Source organism: Drosophila santomea, chromosome 3L (genome assembly GCF_016746245.2).
Source record: "Drosophila santomea strain STO CAGO 1482 chromosome 3L, Prin_Dsan_1.1, whole genome shotgun sequence".
NCBI classification, from domain to species: Eukaryota; Metazoa; Arthropoda; class Insecta; order Diptera; family Drosophilidae; genus Drosophila; species Drosophila santomea.
In genome coordinates, this window is record NC_053018.2 from 17,617,247 (window position 1) to 17,631,167 (window position 13,921).

The window sequence follows — 13,921 nt, forward strand, 5'->3', positions numbered from 1 at the left end:
AGTTTAGTTTGAATTAAAAATAAAACACCAGATTACACGGCATTCATAATATTAAAAAATTTATATTACTGTAATGGAAATTAAACAAAAAAAATGTACCTAATTATAAACATGTACAACAATTGGTCATTTCTTAATTTAAAATTGAATTTATGTGTCGTGTTCAGTTAACGAACCTTTACAGCACTGCGTGCCACCAATGCGATAGTCCTATCGAACCGACGGCCTATCGAAACGTCGGCCAATCGAAATTGTTCATCCCTGGAAGAAGACAAGAAAAAAATAATATATAATAATAGAATATTCCACCGTGATAATATTGCCAAGCATTGTTTTCCGCGTCTTCGCTGTCGGTAATTGGGCAACTGTCAGAACGACCACAAAGCCAGCACTCGAAGGGCCCTGAACAGCAGCATAATCGGCAGAAGATACGAGACATCATCGACAGGCCAACTAAACCACAACGACTACCACATCCACAGCCAAATCCCAATCCAAATCTAAGTCCAAGTCCTATTTCGAGTGAAAAGACAGCGAAATGCCACTGTTCGGGAAGTCCCAGAAGTCGCCAGTAGAGCTGGTGAAGTCGCTGAAGGAGGCGATCAACGCCCTGGAGGCGGGCGACCGCAAGGTGGAGAAGGCGCAGGAAGACGTCAGCAAGAACCTGGTCTCGATCAAGAACATGCTTTACGGGAGCAGCGATGCCGAGCCGCCGGCGGACTACGTGGTGGCCCAGCTGTCCCAGGAGCTGTACAACAGCAACCTGCTGCTGCTGCTCATCCAGAACCTGCATCGCATCGACTTCGAGGGCAAGAAGCATGTGGCGCTTATTTTCAATAATGTGCTGCGCCGCCAAATTGGCACCCGTTCGCCCACCGTCGAGTATATATGCACGAAGCCGGAGATCCTGTTCACCCTGATGGCCGGTTACGAGGATGCGCATCCGGAGATCGCCCTGAACTCCGGTACCATGCTAAGGGAGTGCGCCCGGTACGAGGCGCTGGCCAAGATCATGCTGCACTCGGATGAGTTCTTCAAGTTCTTCCGCTACGTGGAGGTTTCCACCTTTGACATTGCCAGCGATGCCTTCTCTACGTTCAAGGAGCTGCTCACGCGCCACAAGCTGCTGTGCGCGGAGTTCCTGGACGCCAACTACGACAAGTTCTTCTCGCAGCACTACCAGCGCCTGCTTAACTCGGAGAACTATGTGACGCGGCGTCAGAGCTTGAAGCTGCTTGGGGAACTGCTGCTGGACCGGCACAACTTCACCGTGATGACACGCTACATATCCGAGCCGGAGAACCTCAAGCTAATGATGAACATGCTCAAGGAGAAGTCGCGCAACATCCAGTTCGAGGCGTTTCACGTCTTCAAGGTTTTCGTGGCAAATCCCAACAAACCGAAGCCCATTCTGGACATCCTGCTGCGCAACCAGACAAAGCTGGTCGACTTTCTGACCAACTTCCACACGGATCGCTCCGAGGACGAGCAGTTCAACGATGAGAAGGCCTATCTGATCAAGCAGATAAAGGAGCTGAAGCCGCTGCCCGAGGCTTAGTTGGACCTCCACCTCGGCTCCAACTTCAGCTCCAACTCCAGCTCCAGCGTCCCGGGGGCAAAAGGACCGTAGCCAGAAGCCAGAAGCGATCGATACGGAAGCAGAGAGAGCGATGGTGGGTTAGCAGGATGTGAACATGTTTTGTGTGTGGGTTAAAGCAAATATATATTATATACTATATTTTGTGACGATGATGACTACACTTGTGAGTAACTAAACAATAATTTAGACAACAACAACAACACTGATGATAATGATAAATAACGATAAAGCGAATTAGAAAACAAAAAAAAGTAAAAGTACGAGTAAATAGCGTAACGCCGAAAAACAAAACAGTACCGAGACTTTCGAATTTAACATAGCCACATCTAGACATTCTGGCCCTAGATCAGATCCTATATCTTGCTACACAGATATGATTTACCATCCGTCGATCCTCCGCTAATCCCCCTTCTACCCACACCCATTTTCGATATCCATTTAACTAGTTGTTGTATTTGAAATTTGATCGTTTTTGAAACGAGATGTCCCTTCACCGCCTTGACCTGCCACGTCCCTTTTGCGACCCCAAAAACGTAAGATTCACAATGAGTTTTGACTTAAAAATGTAATTCCACGCAAAATTCATGAAAAAACGAAAACTAAATACTGCATAAAACTAATAATAATTCATAGTGATAATTGTCTGTGCATCCTTCGGCATGGACTCTACTATATATATACTGATATATATATATATATAGAAAGAGCAAGAGAGAGAGAGAAAGCATTCAACACACACACACACACTACACACATGCATACGTACATAGTTAAAAGGGAAGTAAAACAAACAAGAAACAACAACATTGCAAGCAACATAATAACTATACGATTATTATAATTTATATTATTCCCAAATTAAAGATAACAGCCAAACTAAACAGCAGTTTTTCCACTGTGGGTGGTGGTTTTACCAGGGGGCGTACAGCTTTCCCCCCTGAGTCATGTGCAAAAAATCGTGCCAGGGCGGCAACCTCACCCAAAAAACGTCGATCAAGGGCTGGGGAGATGATTCACGCTCAGGAAATGCCACAGAAAGCAAATGAGATTCCAAATCACGTTTAAAGGTGCCTGCAAGAGTAGGAAATCCTTTCATATGTATGTATGTATGTACCTATTCCATAGAAAGTCAGGACTAGACGCCATTATTAGCGTGCTTTAGGACACGCATGAATGAGATTTTAAATGTTCAGGTTCATGTTTCTACTTTAAACACTGTAGACTAGGTTTTTATTACAATTATCTTAATAAATGCATTCGAGAGTACTTAGGCTAGCTATGGATTACGGATGGCTACATCTATCGTCGCTTCTTCTTCTCCAGCTTCCGGATCTTGTGCAGACGTGTCCGGACCGGCTCGCCTTCCCGCTCCGTCACTTCGCCGGTCTCCGTGTTACTATTGCCATCCGGGTTATTCTCCATCAGCACTGCGGCCGAAATGCAAACGAACTGGAAGAGGGCACCCACATAAAGTCCGTAGCGGATTAGCAGGCTGAAGATGTCTTCGTCCCCGTACTTGTCCAGGGACGCGGCGGCGGCCAGACTGTCGGCAGAAGCAGACATCGCTACGCTGGTTTTGTTTATAAACAAAAGTCGCGAGGATTGCAAAAAAAAACAACTACAAAAAGTTTGTTTTTTGTATTCTGTAGAGATGGTATTGCTTCCCAACAGGTCTGGTGCTAACTATCGATAACACCTTTTAGTGCAAGTTCAGAAGTTTTTAGGACTTTACCGATATATACAATCTTGCTCCGTTAAATGTGTGGCCCAAAATGATTTTATTCCCTTTAATTTAACGAATATTTTGATTATACGTAATCAAGGTTAAATGCTCTAACAGCAGTTAAAAAATTAACAATAGATCACCCATCCCAAACACATTCTACAAGGTGACCGTTTTTGGTATGTTTTAAACTTTGGTATATTTTGGAACCCAAACAATCTATTTGTATTATTACACACTGGTCATCTAGTCGCGGCTGATAAGTCGCTAATTTTTGCATAATATTAAGTAAAAGTCAAAACAAAGGCGCGAATTATGTCATGTTTTCGGCTAGCTACTGCCACCGCTCTGGCAGGCGTCCGTCCCCTACCGGCAGCAAGCAGAAGCGGCGCCTTACGCCTGTTGACCCGTAAACGAAATCCGGATGTTGCATTTGCACGCCGCCAGTTTGCAGTGGCGGTGGAAAACGGCGGAGGCAAGAAGAAGCCGAACGGAACTTTTAAGCTTGCAGTTTTGGGGGCGACAGTGGGCGCGGCCACCGGTTCGGTGTACACGATGTACCAGCGCTGGACGGACGGCAGTTCGCACAAGGAGCATGAGGAGACGAAGCCGACGCGCCTGGGAGGGATTCCGGCTGGAGTGCGGATAACAAAGCGCTATGTTAACCCCAAGGACACTTCCGGTCTGGACATTGTGCTGTTCCAGTTCCAGACGTGTCCCTTCTGCTGCAAGGTGCGCGCCTTCCTCGACTTCATGGGCATCTCCTATGCGGTGGTCGAAGTGGATGCCGTTCTGCGGCAGGACATTCGCTGGTCTTCGGTGAAGAAGGTGCCGATGGTGCTCATCCGACAGCAGGACGGCCAATACGTTCAGATGGTGGACTCGAGTGCTATTATATCCCTTATAGCCACCTACCTGCAGGACAAGCGCACTGACATCGGCGAGCTGGCGCAGTTCTATCCTCACACATCCTTTTTCGACGATGATGGCAAAAAGAAGAACGACATATTAAATAAATACTTCCTCATGTACCGCGAGCACACGCCCAAGGGGGTTTCCAAGGAAACGGAGGAGTAAGTTACTCAGGATCATGTATTCCCTCCAACAAGTATTTTGATCACGTGTGTCCATTTTTAGAACCGATCGCAAGTGGAGAAGCTGGGCCGACAGCCACCTGGTGCACCTGATATCGCCCAACTGCTATCAAACCATGGGCGAATCCCTAGAGACTTTTGAGTGGTTCTCGCAAGCTGGCGAGTGGGACGTTCACTTCCCCAAATGGGAGCGCGACCTGATGGTATACTGTGGTGCCACCGCCATGTGGGCCATTGCTAAAATACTGAAGCGCCGACACGCCCTCACCGACGACGTCCGATCGCACATGTACGATGCCCTTGACCAGTGGACCACTGAGCTGAAAAATAGGAATACGAAATTCATGGGCGGAAAACAGCCCAGTTTGGCGGATCTCTCGGTCTTCGGCGTGCTTTCGAGCATGGAGGGATGTCAGACGTTTAAGGACTGTCTGCAAAACACCAGCATCGGTAAATAGTTTCTTTCATGTACTTGTTTTACTCTTGAACGAAATTTTAATGTTTTTCCGACAGGTAAATGGTTTTATGACGTCAAGGCGTTGGTCGAGAAGAACCGTGGGCAACTGCAAAGAGAACGTATTGAAAACCTGGCCGCTATAGCTTAACTCAAACATTTGCACTTATTTTATCCAAAGATTGTTGAAAATAACCGAGCTGTTCATTAAAATATACATTTTAATCAAATCTAGTTTCGTTTATTGTATCCGTTTAAAATCCGTTTAGAATTTGTAAAAAGAAACGAAATGTAAAATTTACATTTTTAGGTATATAAATACTAGGTGTTGGAATTAATTCGTAGCTTTTTTTTTTTGCAAAGTTTCGTGATTTATTATGATGGTATCATTACAGTAGCATTCAAAGTATTGTCCATCGTTATCTACAACTTTTTTGCCATCTTCCTGGTATAGCTCAAATACCGCGTCGAAAAAATTCTTTTCATTCGATGAATGAATCGATCCAATTTTTGGTCATGTCGTAGTTTTCGAAGTGCTGCTCTGACAAGCCATGCGCCATGGATCGGAAGAAATCATAATCGGATGAAGCAATGTCCGGTGAAAGTGGCGGGTGGGGCAGAACTTCCCATTTCAGCGTTTCCAAATAGCTTTTCACTACTTTCGCAAAATTACTTTGTCGTGACGATCTTTATATTGCGGCCGCTTTTCCTGCAATGCCTTGTTCCCTGTTTTTGTACCTTTCCTATGGCTTTGAGGCGTTTTCCGAACGTCGAAAAGTCGACTCCAAGTGATGTGGACAACTTCAGAAGTGTTTGGCTCGGGTCTTCATCGAGCAACGTCACCAAATCTTCATCTTCGAACTTTTTCGGTTTTCCAGGACGTTCCTTGTCTTCCAAGTCAAAATTTCCACTTTTGAACCGCGCAAACCACTTTCTGCATGTTTGCTCAGCAAGAGCATGTTCACCGTATACTTCCACTAATATACGATAACTTTCCGCAGCACTTTTCTTCATGTTAAAATAATGAAGTAACACTCCCCGCAAAAACGATTTTTCAGGCACAAACTTCGACATGTTTGAAACAACAATTGCTCTAAACACAATAATGCAATGTTATATACTGGTAAAGATGCGCTATGTCAGTAGCTTCCAGGAGAGTATTTACTCTTGCTGTGTGACTATGAATAGTTGGCTAGCGCCATCTTTCGTAAAACGCTATGAATTAATTCCAACACCTACTGCTTCCTGCTTCCTGCTAGTAAAAATTTTCAAAAAATCAACGATACCTATCGATAACGTTAATAAGCAGGCTGTGTTCGTTATTCAACAACGGTCACACTGATTTTGTGATTTTGGTTAGCCGCTTGCAAACTTGCAAATCATTTCGTTCGTTTTTTCACTTGCCGAGTTAATTGGTAAATTTGAGCACAAAACATGAGTAGATTGGGCTTTGAGCAATTCCCGGACTACCAGGTTCCCGGCATGAAGCATGCTGACTTCTCGCCCTACGAGTCCAATGGCGGGTGAGTTGACGTTTCTCGGCGGAATCGCGATGCGGCTGATTCTTTCCACCTAACCGGAGTGTTCTACCTTTGCAGCTCCATTGTGGCCATCGCCGGAGATGACTTCGCCGTGATTGCAGCGGACACCCGCCTGAGCAGTGGCTACAACATTCACTCCCGAACGCAAAGCAAACTCTTCAAGCTGTCCCCCCAGACGGTGCTGGGTTCCACAGGCTGCTGGGCGGACACCCTCTCGCTGACCGGATCGATGAAGGTGCGCATGCAGAGCTACGAGCATACCCATCTGCGCACCATGACCACGGAGGCCGTCGCGCAGATGCTCTCCATCGCCATGTACAATCGCCGCTTCTTCCCGTACTACGTGTCGAACATTCTGGCCGGTATTGACAACGAGGGCAAGGGTGTCGTCTACTCGTACGATCCCATCGGTCACTGCGAAAAGGCTACGTACCGCGCCGGCGGCACTGCTGGCACGCTGCTGCAACCTGTGCTGGACAACCAGATTGGCCACAAGAACATGAACTTGGCTGACGCCGACAAGATCAAGTTGACCAAGGAGCGGGCCGTGAGCGTTGCCTCCGATACCTTCATCTCGGCCGCTGAACGCGACATCTACACCGGCGACTCTGTGCTGATCAACATCATCACCAAGGATGGCATTGAAGTTCGAACTCTGACGCTGCGTCAGGACTAGCCTGTGACGAGAATGTTGGCGTCTCATTTGGTTAGGAGCATTCGGTGGAAACCAGGCATTCTAAGTTAGTTGGCTTCAAATTTTTGTATTTACTCAAAACAACAAAACATCTTAATAAACCGAATCTTTGAGATTCAAAATATGCGACCTAGTGTGACCAGCCGGTCCTATAAATAAATCGTTTTCAAGCAATGCAGTGCTTACGGCAGGGGCTGTAAAACTAACAAAACGCGCTATCTACTTTTCAATTCTCAGCATAATTTGTAAATTGAAAATTTCAAATAATTCTGTGCGATATTCTTCTTCCTCTTTCTCCTTACTAAACTTATAAATTTGGTTATCTTATCAGAATGCAGCCCACTAATTCTCAGCACTAAGTTTATGACCGCTGGTGTGCGTAAACAAAATCATTTTGTGTTTGTTGCTCAGAGAATTCAGTCCAATGACGAGTCTCGAGTTTACACTGCTGCCGCTTCTGTTTTTGGTACTGCTCTTGGAAAACTCCCTAACCTCCACACAGATGATGTCCTCGATGGTGAAGCCGGGCATTTTCCGGCACCTGATGTGCCGCAACAATATGTATCCACGCAGCTCCGTACTCCGGTACCCAGTGTCCGACGAACAGGTCTTCTGGTCGGAGCCGTTCCCGGACTACTGCCCGCCGGCGTACACGGCGCCACACATTGGAGGGCAGGTGTGGGCTGATCCTCCGCTGCCCAGCGACACATTCCGGCCACAGTGGAACCAGCTGGATGGCCAGGTAAATCGCGAGTCCTTCCACGGTGCATACAACGTGCAGAATGGACTGCCCCTGAATCCGATCGGGCGTACAGGACTTACCGGCCGTGGTTCACTAGGCCGATGGGGTCCCAATCATGCCGCAGATCCTATTGTCACGCGTTGGAAGCTGAACGACGAAGGAGCCATTGTAGCCAACCCGGACACCGGCAAGTAAGTTGGCTCAATTGCCCGTCAAGTGCGATGATGTCAATTCCGTCTCTCTTTCCGCCAGGAATATCTTACAGATGGTTGCCATACAGCGGTCCGACAACAAGTTGTGGGCCATTCCCGGTGGGATGGTCGATCCCGGCGAGAATGTAAGTGTCACTCTAAAGCGGGAGTTCACCGAGGAGGCATTGAACTTTACGGACAAGGCCAACATGGTGGAGCGGTTTTTCCAAGCGGGCGGCGTCCATGTATATCAAGGCTACGTAGACGATTTTCGAAACACGGACAACGCTTGGATGGAAACCACTGCGCTGAACTTTCACGACGAAGACGGAAGCCAAGTGGGACAATTGGAGCTAGTGGCCGGTGACGATGCCACCAATGTGCGCTGGACGGACGTAGACTCTAATCTTAAGCTGCACGCTAATCATGCAGACATCGTCCGGGAAGTTGTCATCCGACGAAATGCACACTGGTAGATATTACACAAAAAATATAAGTTAGGATACACTGCCTGACGATTGAAGAAGAGATTTTAAATGAAAACAAGTAATCTCTTTATTGTTTCAATACATATTCATGTTTCACTGAATGTGGTTATAAATTAGAAAACATTTGCCGCTGTTTTTGGGCCGGTAGAAAAGCTACTCGCAATTTTTAAGATCGCTAATCTTGAATGATTAAACTCCAAAGAAGCACAACTGAAATTTAAGACTATTTCGAAACTATTCGTATAAAAAAGCTTCCTTGCGACACTTGCATCACTTCCAATATATGAATCTGCGGGCGAAGGGCGTTGGGCATTAGCCAAGTGGGTGCAGATGATGTGTGTTGTGTGCAGAGCTTTTTGGTGGTTTTTGCTGGGATATGTGGGCTTACAGAGTTTGCACATAATTGAACACTTCCGGATTCGAGTTTGATACTTGGTTAAACTGTTCCGGGTAATTGGCGCGAATCTCTTTGATGAGGGCCACTGCGCTCTCGATTGTCTCGTCGTCTGGCATCTGTTTCTTGTAAATCGCCTCTATGGTGATGACCAGGATTCGCTCCAGATGTGCAACAATGCTGGGGCGAGCCTTTAAGTATAGCACGCGGAACGCCTTCTGAATCATATCGTTCTCCACTACGTCCTCCTTAAGGGGCAAATGGTTGAGCAGCACGGGCAGCACCTGGGCAAGCGGCACTGAATCCGGGTTGGTAACTATGAGACGAGCAACTGCCCCGCAAATGTTGTCCAGGGCGGAGGGATGGGACTCCCTGACAATTGCTTCGGAAAGAGCTTGCAGAATTGCCGGATACGACCTGTGAATAAAAAAAAACAAATATCAAAATTATATTCTGCCAGAAAAGTTCGTTGCCGCTTTTGGGACACCCACTCGAATGATTTTTCCTCGGAATGGATGACCAGTTCGCCTAGTGCATAATAGGAGTTCTGTCGCGATTTGGCATCAGAATCCTTGGTTCCGGCGATAAGAAGGGGACACAGGCCGTCAAAGTAAGTAGCAGAGCATCCCTTCAGCGCCTTGAAGGAGTCAGCCAATGCGCCATAGATGTAAGCCCGATGTTCTGGAATATCGCGCTCCTTTGCCTTCGCCTGAAAGGAAAATAATTGAATTCCAGTATGCCCATAGGATTAAGACCTGTCTTCTTTGCCACATCTTTGGTATTTCGTTGAAAACTTACCAGCCTTTGAACATAAAATTGGTAAAGACGTCCGAAATAAAGAGAGAACAACTCCGGCTGAAGGGCCAAGCCAAACAAGGGTAACAGATTGGCAGCGTTCTCGAACAGCATCTCGTCGTTCTCGCTTTCCTCCGAATCCTCCTCATCTCCACCGCCGCTCTCCTCGTTAAACTGACAGGCCATCTTATTTGTGAAGACGTCCCGAATGCATCCGAAAATTAGTTCGGCGTGCTCCTGGTTGTTAATTGCCTGCAACTGGACATCCTTGAAGACATCGCCGAGCTCGTCAAGCAGATGGAGTACGACCCCAACCTCGTCGTCAGTGCGCATCATATGTGCAAACTTTGGAATGGCAATCTCGCAGGCTCGCTTCAAGCCGGCGGCATCTCCCAACTTGTAGAGAGCCACAATGAATCCGCAAATGGCGTCAATGCACGCCTTACGGACGTCGTCCTGCGGATGATCAATCATCTTGTAGACGTTCTCGAATGCAGACTGCAAATAGGGTGCAAAGGCGGCGCCCGTGTGTGCAGCAAACTCCTTAAGTGCCATAATAGCCTCCTCCTTCTCAATAACGTAATCATTCTCCACCTGGTAGCCGTCTTGGTCGTCTTCGTCGTCTGTTTGCTCTAAATCAATCTCTACATCGGTCGTATCCAGGATCAAATCTTCCTCCGCATTGTCCGACACATGTGGCAACACGTCCTCCGAAGAAATCACAGACTCCATTATGCGATCAATGAACTTGGGGAACACAGAGGCCATGCTCTCGTTGACAACCGATGACAGGGAGGACATCAGGTTGTAGATGCTCCTGCGGAACTCAGGATCGTCCGGACCATCTTCCAGCATCATCAGACAGAAGTTCATTGTATCGTCGGCAAGCGGAATAATATTATCCTTGCCCACTTCGCGACAGAGCGCGGCCAGAGTGTCGATAGCTTGGATGCGCAGACTTTGCATTTCCTTTGGGCACTCCTTCACCAGACAGCCCTGTAGTATGCTCATGATCCTGGGGAAATAGGGCATCAAGTGTACCTTAGCTGCGGTAGAGACCGCTGCTATGGCCGACAAACCCATTTCACGCATTCGATACGAGTTCTGGGGTTCCAGAACCCCAAACAGGCTGCACAATAAGATTATCAGACTGTGAACTCCCATTTACGTATGTATAGTCTAGGCTTACCGATCCATCAGCGTGGGTAAATGGGAAACGATGTCCTCCTCCAGATTCTCGCAAAAGGTCTCCAAGGCATAGAACATACGATCCATGTGTTTCGGTTCCGGCGTACCAATCTGCAAGAAAATACATTTAGTGTGCTTTGCCACACAATGTGTTGGGTTTTCGTGCAGAAGGAAATGCAGTCCCCAAAAAACTCTATTTGTTGCGTAAAGAAGAAAGCACCCCCTTTTTGGCCCGGTGATATTCCGGCCAATTTGAATTACAATTAAGAAACGAGTCAATGAACAATTAACATATGCTGATAAGTTAAATAAACCAATGACGATGAGATATCTACAACCGATCTCTAAATGTAATCAAACTTGGCAAACTAATCCACAACTTGAGGAGTTTGATGTGCAATTAAGTAGAAAGTAAAAAGTAAGAAAACGAAAAAGCACCCTATATTTGGCGAGGAGCGATCTGCGCTTGATCTGTATCTTGTCTAAGTACATTATGGAATCTTTGGCAGGAACGGAATCGAGATTCGGCCCGTTGCTGTTATGGCCAGCCTTTAGAAGCAGCACAAACAAATAAACAAGAATGTAAAATACACAGATTCCAGGTTGGTCAAAGATGGCCGCAATGATTACCTACCTTGAGTTCCATTACCAGCTGGCTCAGATAATCGAACAACACGGGAAGAATCTGGGGAGCAAACTTGCAGATTGTGGGCTGAAGATACTCGGAAAACTGTCCAAGGGCGAAGAATGCGGCGACCCGCACCAACATAACAGAGTCAAAAATTCCAGCTTTGATAATATTCAGCATGACCTCCAGATACTTGTTCCCAATGGCCTCGGAGCAGCCCTCGGCAATGACTCCCATGCAAATAAAAGAGGAACGACGAAGCACGGGCTGCGGGCTCTGCAACGCAGGCTCCAGCAGCTGCAGTAGTGGCGGAATAAACTTCTCCGGCGCCATGTGGAGGGCCATCAAGTCCAGAGTCTGCGTAGCTGCATTGGACGGGCTATTCGAGCTCTCCGACGAAAAATAATCATCGTCTAAAATAGGATTAGGATTAGCAAACATGGGAACGGAAATAGAAAGGAGCAGTTACAACCGTCATCAAGTGGGTCCTGGCACATCACTTCGAACATAACCGTTAGTGTGGGCTCCAGGAGCTTCTGCTTCATAATAACCTTCTTTTTAAGGCGCATTAGGCTGCCCACAAAGGTAATCACCTGTACTCGAATCGAATCCTCGAGCTGCTGGTTGCTCGCAATCACCAGACAAAACTCCAAAATCAGCTTCACATTACTGGTCAGTAAGTGGGGCACATACTCGCCCATGGCGTCTATGATATCAAAAGCACCCATGAACTCCTGACTATCCCCCTTTTCGGCGAAGGCGCCTAGGGCCTTGAGAATTAGCGGTATAGCCTTAACCACAATCTGCTCAGCACCACTATGACCGCTAACGAAGGGCAGGAGGTAGCACGTACCCGCTAGCATGTTAAACACGGTGGGTGTGGCCATGTTACCGTTCGCCTCGGCGGTTACTAGAACGCCGGCGAACAGCGGGAAGATAGTATCCATGTGGTTCGAAAACTGATCGGGAGCAGCGTCCATGAGCGTGGTAAAGATTGAGCTGCCGCGCTCGCTTTCTGTTGGATCGGGACTGCTGCAACGTTCGTAAATAAACTTCAGTATTTCCTCCATCCAGGAGTGTTCCTTTTCCGCCTCGTGGCGCACCAGTGATCCAATTATCTGGGCCACCGTGCCCTTCACCGTCTTTTCCTTCACCGCAATAAGGACCTGAAGCATGTTCGTTTTAATTCTAAGAGGTAAAAAAAATTAGTGTATCGTCATTAAAAGGTAACCTGTGAACTCACGCTGCCTGATGCTCGGCGGGAACCAACTGCCAGTGGCGCAACTTGCTGATCCGCTTCTTGAGAAGCATAGCGGCGATATGCCGTTCCTGGACCGCCCTGTCCGACATCACAATCTGGGTGAGAACCAGCAGAGAATCGGGATTCTCGTAGGCCTTCATCATCTTGGCTGTTGACTAAGAAAGCGGAAGAAAAGAAACTTAATTAGTAATTTTTATGGCCGTATGGTAGCATACTATCAACATAAATAATTTTCCAATTAGGAAGCGTCCATGTGAGCAACGTGCAGCATTTCAATGACGTAGAGCCCACACATTTTGAAAAATAACTAATACTCGTAATGGAATATGAACGAGTTGAATACAAATTAAATGTTAATAATATATGTATTTCCAACAAATGAACTCTGCCTATCTTAAATAAATAGAAACTGTTGGTTAAATTTTTAGTTTACGATTTTTTTTTGTCGAGTACTAACAGGATGCGACCCACTGTGCTTTATAAACATTTGCACGTATAGGAATGTGCACATGCCGATTTAAAAACCACTGTGTTCATGTGGCGTATATATGTATATACAAATGTATATTGGGAATGTCGATGCAGCCACGCGGTCAGACCGAAATGGAGTGGTCAGAACGGAATGGATACAAGGAAGACAGCCAAGGGCGCCCAGGATAACCTCCTTTTTATCGCCGGATTGCCGTTTGGCCCGCTCTGCTCACCTGACGAATCCGCTCCGTGTCCGTGCCCAGGATCCCGCTGATTATGTCCAGAATAGCTGCCTCCATTTTTGAGGAGTTACTGTTTGTGCCCACGAGGATATCCAATACAATTCGTTACAAATTACAGCCGCCGAATTAGCACGAACGGAATGGAGAAGTAGGAAGCCGGGGAGAATTGGCGAAAATACGACCAGGGCTGGAGGACCGTTGGCGTTGCACGTTTTGCTCTTGTTCTTACAGCTTACAGTTTATCGCCAGCTTATTTTACACTTTAGTTTGAAATTGGCGCTTTTACATAGCGCTTTTACGAGTTTTTAACGAAAAATGATTTTTTGCGCAGTTAATTGGTCACTTGTGTTAAAATTTTTCTTTCAAATATGTTTTTTGTTTCTTGTTGAGTGTGTTGATCTGTGCGCTTCCCAAA

The 13,921-nt window shown here is 46.7% G+C and overlaps 6 protein-coding genes across 7 annotated transcripts; 4 read left to right on the forward strand and 2 right to left on the reverse strand.

The window, feature by feature from the left end:
- Nucleotides 1–233: 233 nt before the first annotated feature.
- Nucleotides 234–2,481, forward strand: LOC120449069 (protein Mo25). Its single transcript, XM_039631367.2, has one exon. The coding sequence runs from the start codon at nt 539–541 to the stop codon at nt 1,556–1,558; it is 1,020 nt and encodes a 339-aa protein (XP_039487301.1). The 5' UTR covers nt 234–538; the 3' UTR covers nt 1,559–2,481.
- Nucleotides 2,482–2,788: 307 nt separating this feature from the next.
- LOC120449864 (protein anon-73B1) lies at nt 2,789–3,284 on the reverse strand. Its single transcript, XM_039632524.2, has one exon. The coding sequence runs from the start codon at nt 3,161–3,163 to the stop codon at nt 2,900–2,902; it is 264 nt and encodes an 87-aa protein (XP_039488458.1). The 5' UTR covers nt 3,164–3,284; the 3' UTR covers nt 2,789–2,899.
- A 262-nt stretch (nt 3,285–3,546) lies between these two features.
- On the forward strand, nt 3,547–5,101 carry LOC120449863 (prostaglandin E synthase 2). The gene is made up of 3 exons (XM_039632523.2): nt 3,547–4,396; nt 4,461–4,867; nt 4,931–5,101. The coding sequence occupies exons 1-3, from the start codon at nt 3,639–3,641 to the stop codon at nt 5,020–5,022; spliced, it is 1,257 nt and encodes a 418-aa protein (XP_039488457.2). The 5' UTR covers nt 3,547–3,638; the 3' UTR covers nt 5,023–5,101.
- Nucleotides 5,102–6,196: 1,095 nt separating this feature from the next.
- LOC120449869 (proteasome subunit beta type-1) lies at nt 6,197–7,235 on the forward strand. Its single transcript, XM_039632528.2, has 2 exons — nt 6,197–6,394; nt 6,470–7,235. Exons 1-2 carry the CDS (start codon nt 6,306–6,308, stop codon nt 7,086–7,088), a joined length of 708 nt encoding a protein of 235 aa, XP_039488462.2. The 5' UTR covers nt 6,197–6,305; the 3' UTR covers nt 7,089–7,235.
- An 80-nt stretch (nt 7,236–7,315) lies between these two features.
- LOC120449868 (ADP-ribose pyrophosphatase, mitochondrial) lies at nt 7,316–8,610 on the forward strand. The gene is made up of 2 exons (XM_039632527.2): nt 7,316–8,039; nt 8,101–8,610. The coding sequence occupies exons 1-2, from the start codon at nt 7,531–7,533 to the stop codon at nt 8,513–8,515; spliced, it is 924 nt and encodes a 307-aa protein (XP_039488461.2). The 5' UTR covers nt 7,316–7,530; the 3' UTR covers nt 8,516–8,610.
- Nucleotides 8,570–13,905, reverse strand: LOC120449866 (importin-4-like). 2 transcript variants are annotated; one of them, XM_044006146.1, is made up of 9 exons: nt 13,498–13,905; nt 12,776–12,948; nt 12,005–12,720; nt 11,539–11,945; nt 10,906–11,015; nt 9,720–10,845; nt 9,413–9,630; nt 8,916–9,338; nt 8,570–8,816 (listed from the first exon to the last, which is right to left on the reverse strand). In XM_044006146.1, exons 1-9 carry the CDS (start codon nt 13,561–13,563, stop codon nt 8,798–8,800), a joined length of 3,258 nt encoding a protein of 1,085 aa, XP_043862081.1. In that variant the 5' UTR covers nt 13,564–13,905; the 3' UTR covers nt 8,570–8,797. The 2 variants fall into 2 exon arrangements, with proteins under 2 accessions (XP_043862081.1, XP_039488460.2); XM_039632526.2 differs by having other exon boundaries at nt 8,570–9,338.
- Nucleotides 13,906–13,921: the final 16 nt, after the last annotated feature.